The following is a 15,554-nucleotide window of genomic DNA, read 5'->3' on the forward strand; positions in this document are numbered from 1 at the left end:
CGGTCTGTCAGACTCCTTCCTCGCCGATAAAAGTAGATCCGGAAATGCCAGTGGTCATACCACTGAAACTCAAGATTGATCTAGACGTACACAGTGAATCGCAGAAAATTCAAGACATGAACTGTCGTTTGAAAAGGACCCTTTTTTCAGTGTCGAATTCCTTTTCGAATAAATCGGAGGAATTCTCAGATATGTTACCGTCGACGTTTTCCACTTCAGATTCAATGGATGATACTATAAATGAAAATAAACCTGATATCTTAATCCAGAGTCCAGCGGAAGCATGTGCCAAAAAAATTCTGGACAGCGTCGACAGAAAGTCCTGGAAGTCACCAGATGAATTCAGACCGTCTTTCGGTAAAGTGAAAGCGCTGACGAAGCACTTTAACGATATAAATCTAACATATAGCGTGAAAACTTACAAGCGTCACTGTCAGTCGAGCCCTAATCTCAGCGGACGCCCTGAAAAAGTACTGAAAATTGCAGAACCGCTGCCCACTAGCGCAAGTCTGGTCGACATTAGATTCGACATTGACAAAACAGAAACTACTGAATCTGGAGATGGAAAACTGACTGACGAAGAAGTGAAAAGTATAATTATCCAATTGGAAGACTGGTCCAGATATGGTTCGCGTGGCAGCGAGGATACACTCGCTAACGGCAACGAATTCGAGTTGCCGAATTTACCATCGGAAGACCAAATAGACTGCACGAACGGCTTCGTTTTCAATGAATTCTTCGACCGCAAACCAAAAAGAATCACCCTCGAAAATATCAAAATAAAATCGAATCAATCAAGTTTGAACTCTGAACGAGACAAGTCGAGTTGTGAGTCGCTTGCACGAAGCGAAAGCTCCGAGAAAACAAAAGGAAAAAACTTTATAGGGTCTACTAATATCAGTAATATCAAACGAATACTGCAAAAAACGAAGCAACACGCGGCGCTAGTGCGGAGCTGCCCGGATCTGAACTCGACCCCCACAACGCGTAAGGCTTCTCCCCCCGCATGATAATAGGTGTGTTATAGACGAGCGCACTATTGTTTATTATATTCAATCAGGCATGACTTTTACTTTCAATTACACTACTTAATTTTATAGTCTGCAAATTATACGTTCAAACACCAATAGTTGTTATGTGTCCATTATGTTGTCACTATCGAATTTTATCGATTCTATTGTTTGCAGGTTTTATGTTCAGCGTTTTAGCCTCTTTTATTTATTCTAGGCTTTACCGTTCTGCCAATTCCAGATACCTCCGAATTTTAGATCTAGAGAGCTTTAATTAAAATGCACAATAAAAACATACTATAATTTACCATAACAATCAATGCAGGTTGGAATTTTTATTGGAAAGCTTATTTTTCTCCTACCTACGCCGAAAGTTTGGTTTTCGTCCCGCTTACAGGGAAGAAAGTCTAATTTTTTCTCCCTGGGTACTGAAAAGTGTACATGCGTGTTAGTGTCTACGTCTGCTCTCACGCACCTAAAATTCTCCGCCATTGTTGTGCTCGGGTAATTTGCAACATTGTGTTTAGTGTAAAAATGAAATAAACAAAAGGCAATAAAAATTAATAGTGAAGTACAAAGATGAGTTCATGAAACAGTTCTTATTCAGTTATTAGTAGTTAATTAAAAAATTAAAATTGTTTTTTTCATGACTTTATAAGTTTCGGCCTGGTAGGAGAAAAAATAGTATGTGCACCGCGGGAAAAAAGTAAGACATCTCATGCCGCGTGTTTGCCGCATTTTACACGCGGGAGGAAATGTCCAACTTTTCTCCCTTGGTGCACAATGTACTATATTACGATCCTATAGGATCCGCAGTTGTTCCAATTACTGGTACCTCGAGTGAGATCCGACTTGGTAATTCTTAGTCGAATATGGTGATGCTGTTGTCGAGTTGGGTAATATAGTAGTTGTGTGGTTGCGCAGCGGGCGGCGGCGCGTTGCGTCGTGCGTCGGAGCGCGACCTGCCCGCGCGGCTGGCGGCGGAGGCCGTGAAGCCCAGCAAGAGCACGCCCGCCCTGCACCACGCCGCACCCGTCCCGCACAGGTACGCCACACAATATTAGTCCCTATTTTATTTATTTAGTTTGATTTACATCGATAACATTTTTACATTATTCAGGGCTTTTAAGGACGATATAACTCCATTCAATATGCATTATACAATGATAATAACTGTAGATTGGGGGGGAATCGGGACCCTTTCCAAATCCAACACAAATTTTCTATGGTTTTTCTTAGAGTAATACCAATAAAATTGAGAAAATTGAAAAATAGTTCAGGAGGCTTACATTTTTATATACGATGCGTTATTATACATAGTTTATTACAAATTGTACACAAAAACTGAAAAAACTAGCTTGACCCAATTCACCTTGACTTTGGGGTGTATCAGGTTACGTATACAGGGATAATAGAGTTTTTCGATAGGGCTGGCACTATTTAGTTGTTAAGTACATACGTAACTTTAAGTAATTTACTTATTAATATATTTAATGAGTTACAAAACTTTGATGACTAAATAAAACTATTTGATATTCTTAGACAGTAAATAAAAGTCATTTTCAGTTCAACAAAGTTAAATCTAACAACTCAATAAAAGTATTGTGACATCCCAGATTTGTCCCTATTCTAATTCTAGTCTCTATTCCTCCTAATCTACTGAACATTAATAATTTGTATATATTTCTTTCAATAAATAAAGTAACCTGATGTAATATTATTAAGTTTTACAATAACATTTAATGTACTGGGTTAAAATATGTTTTTTTGTTTGTTTTATTGCTTAGATAGGTGGACGAGCTCACAACCCACCTGATGTTAAGTGGTTACTGGAGCCCATAGACATCTACGTAAATGCCGCCACCCACCTTGAGATATAAGTTCTAAGGTCTTACTGAAAAGCATTACTGCTTCACGGCAGAAATAGGCAGGGTGGTGGTACCTACCCGCGCGGACTCGCAAGAGGTCCCTACCACCAGTAAAAAATGTAAAGTGTGTATCGTAATTTGTTTATGAAACTGTGTTACAATGGAACAGTAGTGTAACGAGCCCGAGCGTCCCGAGCGCCTCGCCGAGCGTGTGGCCCAACAAGTCGCGGAGCAGCCACAACCTGTCCGCGACCTCGCACCACGACGGCTTCTACCAGAACCTGCCCGCCGTCAGCTCGCAACAGTACCCACTACAAGACAGGTATCTATGTCCTTTTTTTTATTGCTTAGATGGAGTGGTTATGCAGTACCTAATTACGCAAATTATAATTTTGCGGGTTTGATTTTTATTACGCGATGTTATTCCTTCACCGTGGAAGTCGGTCGTGAACATTTGTTAAGTACGTATTTCATTACAAAAATTGGTGCCCGCCTGCGGGATTCAAACACCGTTGCATTATCCTTTAGGCCACGACGACTTAAACTTTCTCTTAATATATTTCATTTATTTATTGCTTAGATGGGTGGACGAGCTCACAGCCCACCAGGTGTTAGGTGGTTACTAGAGCCCATAAACATCTACAACGTAAATGCGCCACCCACCTTGAGATATAAGTTCTAAGGTCTCAAGTATAGTTACCACGGCCGCCCCACCCTTCAAACCGAAACGCATTACCTGCTTCACGGCAGAAATAGGCAGGGTGGTGTTACCTACCCGTGCGGACTCACAGAGAGGACCTACCACCAGTATGTTTGTATTGTACTGTTTGTTTCCCAAATAAATAAATAAATTACTAAAACAGGTGGTCGTCGCTACGCAGTTCCACTGGCAGCAACCGTCCTCAGTCGGCACATTTTTCAGCAGCAAACCCGCAAGAACAGGCGCCTGATTCTCCCCTGCACCAGGTCGGTCGAGTTATATTACCAAACTATGATCAGTTTAGAAATTTACATACGTTCAATTGCCTTTGTAAGTAGACGAATATACGGCTAACATTAAGAATGCTAGGGATACAGCCAAGCTGTCTACCCGCTGATAATGTTAGACATGTTATTGCACTGTTTTATATTTCGACTTTTAATATTAAAAATAATGGATATATTCTAAGTTACGTATGTGGCTGAGGTGTGTAAAAAGGCACTTGGTACATATTAATTTTCCTGGAAACACGAGTAAGTAAGTTGTACTTTTTATCTCCAATAGGCAAACCATGGAAGCACTATGAGTATACGTGCAGCGAAGCTAGCTGAGATGTCAGAGGAAGTTACGCGTCGCCAACAGATGCAACAACAACATCAACTGCAACAGCAGCAACAACTACACCAGCAACAACAGCAACAAATACACCAACAGCAGCAACAACAGCAACATATTCAGCAGCAACAACTTATCCAACAACAACAATTACAACAGCATATTCAACAACAACAATCGCAGCTGCATCAGCAACAACAACAACATTTACATCAGCAGCAACTACATCAACATCAAATGCAACAGAGGATGCCATCATTACCACATCATCATCCGCAGATGAACAACCTTCATTCTCACGGTTAGTGAAATGTGTTTTTATGGTACTGGTGGTAGGACCTCTTATGAGTCCGCGCGGGTGGGTACCACCACCCTGCCTATTTCTGCCGTGAAGCAGTAATGCGTTTCGGTTTGAAGGGTGGGGCATCCGTCGTTACTATACTTGAGATCTTAGAACTTGTATCTCAAGGTGGGTGGCGCATTTACGTTGTGGATGTCTATGGGCTCCAGTAACCACTTAACACCAGGTGGGCTGTGAGCTCGTTTACCCATCTAAGCAATAAAAAAAAATGGTAGGGTTTCGAGCGATATACACATATTTCGTAGCTGATATGAGCACACAACATACGATAGTCTTGCTTATTCGATAGTCATTGTACAATTGTGAGTGACCTCGTGTCTCAAGTGGAATGGCGGTATTCACGTGATATCTGCGGGCCGTTCTAATGAGTAGCTCAACTATAAATGTGAACACTGAAGTGGATTGATTAGCTCAATACCTGATGCGCCATTGGTAGCGCCAGTAGCGGCAGATGCGTGTAATGGAATACCTCGGCATTCACCTCGTAATTCACGTGCTATAAAATAATATTCGGAAATTTTTTAAACTTTAATTTTATTTTATAATTTACAGTGTGTAAATGTTGAATATAGTTAAAAAAATTAACGTCTCATTCGGGCGCCGTTGTGCTAGAATCGATCAGAACACGACAATTACCCAATTGCCACGTGTTACAAAATCTTAATTTCAAATCTTTATTTACATTGAATTGGTTTATAAAAATTATTGTCGATATTACGGCTATTAAAAAATACCGTCGCAATCTTGACCTTAAATATATTATTTATTTTTATATAATGTAATTTAAAATATCACTAACTAATTTCAATGGAACGGCCGTATTACATGACTGCACTAAAAATGTACCATGTAATTACTAATTTCCTTGTATTTAATTAACAGGACAACCACCACTGTCGCCGGGCTCGACGCAATCTTTGCAGTTCCAACAGCAACCTTCCCCGCAGCCCCCGCACCCCCCGCAGCACGCTTACAGCCAGCACGGTCAGCCACAGAGGTACTCAATCTTTACGTTTGTATTTAAATAATTAATCTTTTGACTGTCATGTAGGTCACCGGTGCCCTACGTGGCGCCCTAGGCGTAACAGACGTCGATATAATTACTTCAGTGCGTCACATGAGGCACCGGTGACTGACATGGCAGTCAAAGCGTTAAGATTAACCAGAACACGATATTATCAAATGTAAAAACTTACACGTATCCATTCCATACTACAGACAAAGTGAAAATTTGCAGCTATAAATAAACTTTATTTTTAAATTATATACTATGACTTGTCCTTCTTGAAACGAAGCTTGTGGAGAGTACTCAACGATAGTTAGCGGCTTGGCTCTGCCCCTGGCATTACTTAAATCCATGGGTGACGGTAACCACTCACCATCAGGTGGGCCGTATGCTCGTCTGCCTACAAGGACAATAAAAATAAAGAAGAAAATTCATAATCCAAAGTATGCATTTCACTATGTGTCATCATGTCCGAAATAGTTAATAAATGCTTTGCTGTTGCAGATATGAATGGCATCCGCCCGGTCCTCCGTCGCCGCAGAGATCGCAGCCGCCCGTAGCTCCCAAGCCACAAGTACGTTAATTATGTGATAAGAAAATCGAAATTTTTTGGTGTCCTACATTAGCACTACCCATCAGCGTTAGTCAGCATTAGAATAGATAGCAGCGTTGTCGTGAGTAGTATACGAGCATACTACGATTGCCAATCGCCTATGGAAGTCGCGGTGTGTACCACCATTCTGCCTGATTCTGCCGCGAAGCATTCATGCTTTTCAATCTGCAGGTTGTAACAATCAAATTCAAATTCAAATTCAAAATCATTTATTTCAACTTGGATGTCATCAAAAACACACTTGTTGAATGTCAAAATGTAAAAGAAAATGTTAACTCTAATCTGTTTGGTATTGTCATGCAGGCAGGCTAGCTTACGCCCAACCTGATGACAACTTAAGACTAACATCTACGCATCTTACGCATCTTAAGACTAACATCTAAAACAATATTATTTTCATTAATGTGGACAAACACATTTGATATTCCTGTAGTTATATAATAAAAAATGCCAAGTTGGTAACATGATAATAGATATATAGGTTTGATTCACATTCTTGCGACGGCATAATACAGTGACAGTATTTTGGCTCATTATGTCATATCCAAAAATGGAAATATTAGAATTCTGTCTTAAAAACTTTTGAAACGTGAAGACCTGGTATAATCTGATACCAAACTTATAGTCAAGATAGATAAGCAAATACTACTAATACTAATTATTACAAGTACTATAATTATATTGATTTTTACCAGAATGTAAGAAGACCTGAAATGGAAATGGAAGAGCCTTCACATCAACAGCCTCCGCAGATGATGAATATGCAACCGGATGAAGGTAAAACAAATTTGAATAATAGGATTACTAGGAATAGGCGTAAAGCTAATAAATTCGATAATTTTCATTTGTTTTCAAAAATTTTAATTTTAGAATAAGATGGGACGAACATAGATGTACAAAATGACAAAACTAATACATATACTGCATAATGTCAGCATTAAAATGTGACAATAATCAGTCTTCTGGTACAAAAGTTAAGAAACTTTTGACGTAAAAAAATTATAATATTTTTTTTTACCAAAACCTTATTCACATTCCTGGAATGGTAACGCCAATGAAAAAAAAAGATCTTATTTGAATAAATGAACAGATGCGTTGACAATGTCATTCTAACATAAATAATGTAAAATGTAGTCGGCTAGGAATTAAAGTTATGCTATGTTATCCCCAGAGCGGCAGTCCGGCAGCGCTCTGTACCCCGCAAGCCCCTGGCAGCGCGAGGAGCGGGAGCGGCAGGCCGAGGTGCGCCGCGCGGCCGCCCGCGCCCGCAGGTACGCACGCCAACACGCACCTGCACTACGCACACAATATTGTCTACTATAGATAAGCGAAAAATCACTCACTCATCACGATATCTCACTTCCGTATCTTTATTCGTTCACTCGAGTTCAACTCGACTAGATTCAACCTCCAACGCGCGTTTTGTTTGCTTGATCGTAAAAATAACCTCCACTCAAACCTCTCTCGAAAATTCACCTCACCGAAGTGGAGTAGTTGTCAAATCAAGGTTGAATGTTCCTCAAAACCACTTAAAAATTTCAAAAATCTTTATAAGTTATTATCTCGCATGTTCTTTATCTAGTTTCTTAGCACAACAATACATATAGTTGAACTAATGTAGGTATATACACGATCCACTAACGGTGCTTTTAGGTATCTCAAGCACCATTAGTGGATCGGGAGGATCTGAAATGACATGTTTTGGGCGACGTCGACTGCTTTCCATTCTGTTCGCAGGATCGGGAATGGGAGTTCACTAAGAACAGATTATACGTAAATGTTATCCAATATGAATTTTTCATCAAACTTATTTCGATATCATTTAAGTGGTATTGAGTAAAAAAAATGTGTAAAAAAAATGGTGCTTAGATGGAATCTAGATATTATAGTTATGAAACACTCCTGTTTAATTCGTGCGAAGCCGTCGTTGTTTGCTATTAAATAATGTAGTGTAACAAGAATTTGGAGTACAAGTGTATATAACACAACAGGGACGCGACGATAGCGCACCTGGTGGCGCTGGGCGCGGCGCGGTCGGCGGCGCAGAGCCAGCAGCTGCGCGCGCTGCAGCTCGAGCGGGACTTCGAGCTCCGAGCCACGCAACACGACCAGGTGCGCGGGACCCCTCCACTGAACAACAACACGCTTTCCTGCCTATATACTTTACAAGTGGCGTGCTCCGACTTAGCTCGGGTCTTTAACAAAAATTTCAACGATATTTGATGTTCTTTTATTTTTTTAAATAAAAGGACACTTATTACAGCATAACTATAATAGTTAGACATGCTCTCGCGACACTTTTTGTAAATAATAATGTGTTCTACAAAGTCGTAGTACATTATTTTATTCTATCATCAATAGTTTTCGCAGGGCACGCGATGTAAAGAATATTTTAGGTAATTTTTTTACACCTTGGGTTACATTATTGCAGTTTCAGTAAGGATCCCGAAGTTTTTAAAAAAAAAGCCTATATCACTCGGGAATAGTGTAGCTTCAAAACAGTGAAAAAATTTTTCAAATCGGTTCAGTAGTTTCGGAGCATATTCAATACAAACAAACAAACAAATCTTTCCTCTTTATAATATTAGTATAGAGTATAGATTAATAAAGGGGAGTATAGATAAATAAGTAAGGGCAACAGCTTGTCTGTTTAACGGCTTATTGTAGAAGGCATAGCAACAAAACAAGCGTGAGCTGTTGACACGTGGTAAAAGTGAAGTTTTAAAATTATCATTCTCCCACCTAGTACCTAATTATGTATGTTTCCTTTACTTGGCTTTTAAATTACAGCATATGTAAAAAAGATTCCACTCCAAAAGTATCAGATCGTTAAATTGGAATGAAATTGTTGTAAATTTATTCATACATGCCAACATGCATATTATTATGAAATTGGTTGTTTACCTTAGGGTTCTATGACCTATAAATTACGTAGGTGGTTCTGTACACGACACGCTTAGTAAACAATAGCCTGCCATCAATTTCTTGGTTTTTTTTCTAGCTACCGTTTCATTTCACATTATGATAAACAAAAACAGTTACTACACATATAACAATATCGACGGCAAAAAGCAAACCTGCTGTAACCCACATCAGTCACGATTTTTTTTTATTTCATATTTGGAATCAGAAAAAAAAACTCAGTCGAATGGTTCTATTCCCGTGGCTCAACGACGATTAGAAATTTTTGTACAGCAATAGAATTAATCCTATTTTTTCAAAAAGACAACTGGTTACTTGAAGTAAATAACATGAAAAACAGCATTTTCCTAGCATTTGTTATTTACACCAACTTTGCTTTTCCTAATAAAGTAATCATTGTAGTTACAGCACCGTTGTACGCTGGTTAGTGTGGCTTACAGCAAAATTGCATATTATTTTTTAGCAAGGTACCACGTTTACGACATTTAGTATATAATAAACAATTGATCCTTGTAGTGTACTACAAGAATAACAACTATGATATTGTAGACAATCGCTAATTACGGCAGCATAAACACATAAAAGTTTTTAGATTCCTGTTATCTATGCCATTTTTAATACAATATTACTGTGTTGATTATGTGCGTTTACCGCCATTAAATACGCGCGCTCGCACTCACTTGGTCGCGGCTTACCGCGTCGCTCAGTCGCTTTGCGGCACCCAGGAAGGTATGACGTATTTGCTGTTACTGTGTGTCTTCGCGGAATTGGAGTGACTTTAAAAGGTAAGTATTGTTCTTGTTATTATATAATTTAAAAATGTTATGTTAGTTTCCTACCTACTGCAAAGTAAGTTCGTATAACTATAAACATTAATTGATTTCAGATGTCTAAACGCCGTCTTGATTGGAAAGAATCGCTAAAACCGGATGTTGCTGTTGGCAAAAAAAGAGGAAAAATAAACATTTTAAAAGATGAAACCTATAAAAATGAAAATGGTAAATTGACTCTTGTGTCTAGTATTAAGACTAAAAAGATAATCCACGCAAACAAATACGATTAATAAAAATAATACCATACAAGAATTCACAAGTACACTCAGGTCAGAAATTTGTACTCCTGAAATGTCTCATGTTGAAGAAAAATTTCAATTTATGAACAATGATGTGGTCCCCACTAACAATGATACTGATACACAAAAACAGGACAATGAGAATATTGAAATGACTCCCCGACAGTTATCACGTAGATTAGATGTAGAAAATTTAACTCCAACATTCAGAAAACCCGACTGTTTTTTAGCAGAAACTAAAGAAGTGATGAAAATTATTACACCAGTAAAATTATTCCCTACACCATCCAAGACGCATATAAAAGAAGCCTTTAAAATTATTCCTCCGTACGATTCTGAAGAAAATGAGGAAATTAAACATAATTTTAGTAATTTAAATAACATTACATTAGCGTTGAATGAACAGAATCATGAAGATAATAATGGTGAAGGGAAATTTTCTCTAGACTTAGACTCTAGACAAATACACAACGAGCCTAGATCAGAAAATGAGGCTAGTATACAAGAAGTTGCGCTTACGATTACTTCATAAATGAAGGAGAATGAAGGAGAAGAGTTTGTCAAAAATATCTTCTAAGTACTTTGGACATAACTCAGCGATTCATTCTGTACACATTGGAAAACACAGATGGTGGGTATGCGAAAACCGATGGACGTGTATCAAATAGTGGATCTAATAGAACTAACGAAATAGTTACAGAACATGCAAACAACTTTATAGAATCTTTGCCGAAAATGCCATCGCACTATTGCAGGAAAGACTCAAAACGATTGTATTTTCCCGAAGAATTTAGGAACGTATCTAACCTGTATCGTATATACAAAGATAACTGCAGGCAAAGTGAAATAAAAGCAATGTCTTTTCAAGTATTTAGGACCTGGTTTAAAAAATCTTACAATATCGGTTTCCACGTGCCGAAAAAAGATAAATGTGCCATTTGTGTGAATACCAAAAATAATGAAGAGAAATCCGGAGAAGAAACAGAAAAAATACAACAGCATGCTAATGAAAAGGATGAATCATATAAAAGATTTAAATGTCATCAAAATATACATAAAAAGGATAAAAGTATAATTTGTGCAAGTTTTGACATGCAAAAAGTTTTAAATACTCCACATGGAGATTCAATGATGCTCTATTTCAGTCGAAAATTATCGGTTTATAATTTTACGATTTACGAAAGCTCTACTAGAAGAGGATACTGCAATGTGTGGACAGAGATAGATGCAAACCGTGGAGCTAACGAAATTTATACTTGCTTATATAATTACATTAAAAAAATTGACTCATGTGGTTTAACAAGAACTTTGTTATTATATTGCGATTCTTGTTATGGCCAGAACAAAAATAAATTTGTCCTTAGCATGATACGTTACGCACTGTCTCAATGCAAGAACATAAAGACAATTCAAATTAATTATTTGATTCCTGGCTATACCTATATGCCGGTGGATAGTGTTCACGCTACCATTGAGACTAAAATAAGAAAGTGTATCGTTTGGGCACCATCACAATGGCCTACTATAATGGAATTGGCACGTCTGGATCCATAGCCATACAAAGTTGAAGTACTCAATGGAAAATATTTCACTGGTTTTGACGATCTTGTTAACTCTACATTTAATAAAAAACAAAAGCTATCAATTTCAAAACTAAGTATTGCTACCTTCAAGAATCAAGAACCCAACTTGATGTATATTAAAAATTCAATGTTACCTGACGCAGAAACCATAACAATTCCTTTGAGTCCATTAAAAAATACAAATTGTTTGAAGGATATGTTATACCCTACAGCATTAGGAATATCTGCCAAAAAATACAAGGATTTAACGAGTCTAGTCAATAAAAACATAATTCCTTCAAGGTTTGCTGCAGAATACAAAAATTTAAAAGTAAGCATTAAAGCAAAGGATTACTTAATGGACACAGATGAAGAAGACATACAAGAAATAGATAGTGCAAATTGATTTAAAAATTGTTAAACTGATTTTGATTTTATGATATTTTATAATGTTTTTAATTTACCCTAAAATAATTGAAGTGAAACTTCTTTATCGGCGTTGGAAAAAAATTTACCGTCACATTTTTCGGTTACGCGTCACATTTTTCCGTTACGCGCCATCTGTTTTGTATTCATGTCTATGATAATAAAATCCTTTTGTTTAAACTTTATCTAATTTAACTTTTTTGTATTCATGTCTATGATAATAAAATCCTTTTGTTTAAACTTTATCTAATTTAACTTTATTTAACCAATTTCTAGAAAGTTGCATGTAGATCATTTTTCGAAAAATAAGGCCATAAAGAAGTTTCACTTCTTACGTGTGTACACTAGTACACGCACACATTTTTTTTATTTATTCAACATTTATTGTTCACAAAACATACATAAACTTTTGTTTTTGTTCTTTCCAGATAATTTCCAGATAAATATTTTATTTTGTTCTCACAAAATAAATAAATTTCCATAGTTACAGCGTTATGTTTTACCATCCTTTCAGTATTTCTAGCAGTAACTACAAATGAAATGCATCTAGTTATACACAAGAATATAATTTACTTCAGAATTGACACAGATAATTTATTGGTTTATGTAATTACATCAAATATTCTTTACGCATAAATGTTAGATTTTGAGTCTCCCATACATTTATATGCTTCATTTACAGCAAATTCACGTAACAGACAAAAAGTTGCTATTGTTGTAACCAACACAAACACATAATAAAACTTACTTCTGGTAAAATCTTAGTATTCGGCTTGATAGAAAACAAAAAAATACATTTTGGTTCTTAAAATGATACTTCTAAGTTTTATAGTTTAGGAGATTTTTTTATTTTTTTAAATAAATAATTTTCTTTTGCCTCTGGTGAACATTTTTCATTTTGTGGGTTATAGCAGGTTTGCTTTTTGCCGTCGATATGACAGTACGTCCCAATCTTCAGTAAAATATAGGGTTATTACGACGTAGTTATACTGTACTATTCTAAGAGTTAAGCAACCCATTTCCCATAGAAAAAGGCCTTATTTTTTTTTTTTTTTTTTTTTTTTTTTTTTTTTTTTTTTTTTTTTTTTTTTTTTTTTTTTTTTTTTTTTTATTGCTTAGATGTGTGGACGAGCTCACAGCCCACCTGGTGTGAATAGTTCTCCATACGAGCCAGCGACACGTAAGAAGGTTGCACGGCGCTATCTATTTAGCTGAAGCTTTTTATGTAATAAATAATCCAATCACCATTCTCTAGATTAGAAATCTTAACGATCCACATGTTCCAGGAGGAAGGGGGAACTACTGAAGGTGGTGGTGATGAAGACCGTTCATCTCCGGAATCTTGCATAGAGGCTCCCCTACAACCATCTCCGCATCCGCCTAAGTCCATTCTCAAGACCAACACTCGAACTGAACTCACTAATGAATACCAAACTACCACCACCGAGACTGTAAGCCAATAAAATATTAATTTATTCGTAGAATCAAATTTAATATGAAGGTTTGATTTTATTGTAACACCGGACAATTCGTGTTAATATTTTTATTTGCAAAAATAATCCAACATTGGAAACGGTAAGCCTATCATTAAAAATCGTAAGATAAAATTTTTATTCATATTTGGTGGTAGAAGTAAGTTTTAAAAACCCAATAAAAAATCCACGCAATGTTATTACTAGTACATTCGTGTATGTGAGATAAAAAGCGAGAACAAAAGAATATCCTTAATACACTTTATTTAAATTAATGCTAATTTGAAGAGAATATAAGAATTATAACCTATTCTATACAGTAAAATGCATTTACATTCATTCTTTTCATGTCTTACATTGAATGAACAGTCAAAAATGCTTTAATTAAATAGGCGTTTTTACCTGCTACGAAATATACCTGTAACCGTAGACATCACAATATATAACGACACCACCTATTGAAACATGAGGCTTAAGCAGTCCTCACTGGACCCGGTTTAAATTCTAAATTTGTTTTACAGGTGACAATAAGCGAGGAAGTGACGTCAGTGGGTTCGGTGAGTGCAGGCGTGATGTCGCTGTCGATGAGCGCGTCTCCCGCCCCTCCCCCGCCGCCGGCTCCCCCCCGCGGCTCCTCGTTCGCGGTGATGGCGGAGCGGACACGCCACGTCGACGTGGCGCCGGTGCCCGCGCCCGCACCCGTCTCCGCATCCGCACCGCTGTGTGTATCTGTACTATTCAAATATGTTTTGAAAGTAAAATGAGTACCTTTGGGTCGGTCAGACCTCAAAGCTTAGTATAAAGTCTGTATTGGTTGTAATTATAGGAATTGAAGATAAAAGTACATTCAAATTAATTATTGCAAATTTAACACAGGATGATCCAGTATCTAATACAAAACATTGTATGATATCCATATAATATAAGAGTCTTTGGTTGAGTACAACTATAAGTTAACTGTGATTACATCGATGTGGTACATTACATCAGACGAGCATTCGGCCCATGGACTTCAGCAATGCCAGGGCAGAGCCAAGCCGCTGCCTACCGCTTAATACTCTCCACAAGCCTCGTTTGAAGAAGGACATATCATAGCGTTCAGAGTATATTTACGATATCACGTCGTTGTAACTAAAATCCCTACTTTGATCCATCTGTACAGTTTTTATAGGTGTAGTAAAAGTATTAATGCTCAAAAAGTATTAAATGCGTGTGTAGATAAATCTGGTGTTTTGATAAACAAATGACAAGGCGACGTTCGGTGCGTCCGCAGGTCTCCGTCGAGCGTGGCGCGCGACAAGCGAGTGTCGTTCGAGGAGCGCGGGTGCAGTCCCCCCTCGCCGCCCTCCCCGCCCGCCTCCTCCCCGCCCCCGCTGCACGAACACGAACACAGGGAGGACCCGGACGTATGTACTCGTAATCATCCTCAAACATTTATTAATAGTAAAATATGTACTATTTTTGTTTTTATTTATTTATTTCATTTACTTCAAATTTTGCATCCATATGACATTCATTAACAATAACTAAAATTTCGGAATAAAATAAAAATACAAATACTAATAATACAAAAAATAAAAATGAATGTCAAAACTACCTTAAACTAAAGGCTGGTTTGGATCCAGGGTGCTCAACATGCAGACGTGTCCAGTTGCATTATTGGGCAGTCCAGTGTGTTTAGTGCGAATTTTTCAACGTTCTCGATAGCGTAAGAGTTAACCCAATTTTATATGCAGTTTGAACAGCTCCCTTACCGGCAAACGTAGGCAAACGATTCCATTCCATACAAATATGAGTTAACTTTTACGCTATCGAGAACGTTCAAAAACTCGCACTAAGCACACCGATCCATCCGCGAATAATAAATGAGTTTCAAGATGTTATTGTTTTAAATGTGTAGATAAGCAAGTACATTATTAGTTTGACT

The 15,554-nt window shown here is 37.4% G+C and overlaps 1 protein-coding gene across 8 annotated transcripts in view; it reads left to right on the forward strand.

Moving 5' to 3' along the window:
* The window catches only part of LOC101740457 (afadin), an 88,462-nt gene that overhangs the window by 69,754 nt on the left and 3,154 nt on the right, over window positions 1-15,554 (forward strand). For 7 of the 8 annotated variants that reach the window (XM_012690661.4, XM_038019019.2, XM_021348219.3 and 4 more), the window contains 12 exons: window positions 1,935-2,055; window positions 3,048-3,200; window positions 3,742-3,844; window positions 4,143-4,494; window positions 5,437-5,551; window positions 6,065-6,134; window positions 6,869-6,950; window positions 7,345-7,444; window positions 8,165-8,285; window positions 13,442-13,606; window positions 14,149-14,348; window positions 14,901-15,033. In XM_012690661.4, coding sequence (XP_012546115.2) covers window positions 1,935-2,055; window positions 3,048-3,200; window positions 3,742-3,844; window positions 4,143-4,494; window positions 5,437-5,551; window positions 6,065-6,134; window positions 6,869-6,950; window positions 7,345-7,444; window positions 8,165-8,285; window positions 13,442-13,606; window positions 14,149-14,348; window positions 14,901-15,033 — 1,715 coding nt within the window. The remainder of the gene's footprint in view (window positions 1-1,934; window positions 2,056-3,047; window positions 3,201-3,741; window positions 3,845-4,142; window positions 4,495-5,436; window positions 5,552-6,064; window positions 6,135-6,868; window positions 6,951-7,344; window positions 7,445-8,164; window positions 8,286-13,441; window positions 13,607-14,148; window positions 14,349-14,900; window positions 15,034-15,554) is intronic. The other variant, XM_021348220.3, reaches the window with a different exon arrangement.

Source organism: Bombyx mori, chromosome 22 (assembly GCF_030269925.1).
Source record: "Bombyx mori chromosome 22, ASM3026992v2".
Lineage (NCBI taxonomy): Eukaryota > Metazoa > Arthropoda > Insecta > Lepidoptera > Bombycidae > Bombyx > Bombyx mori.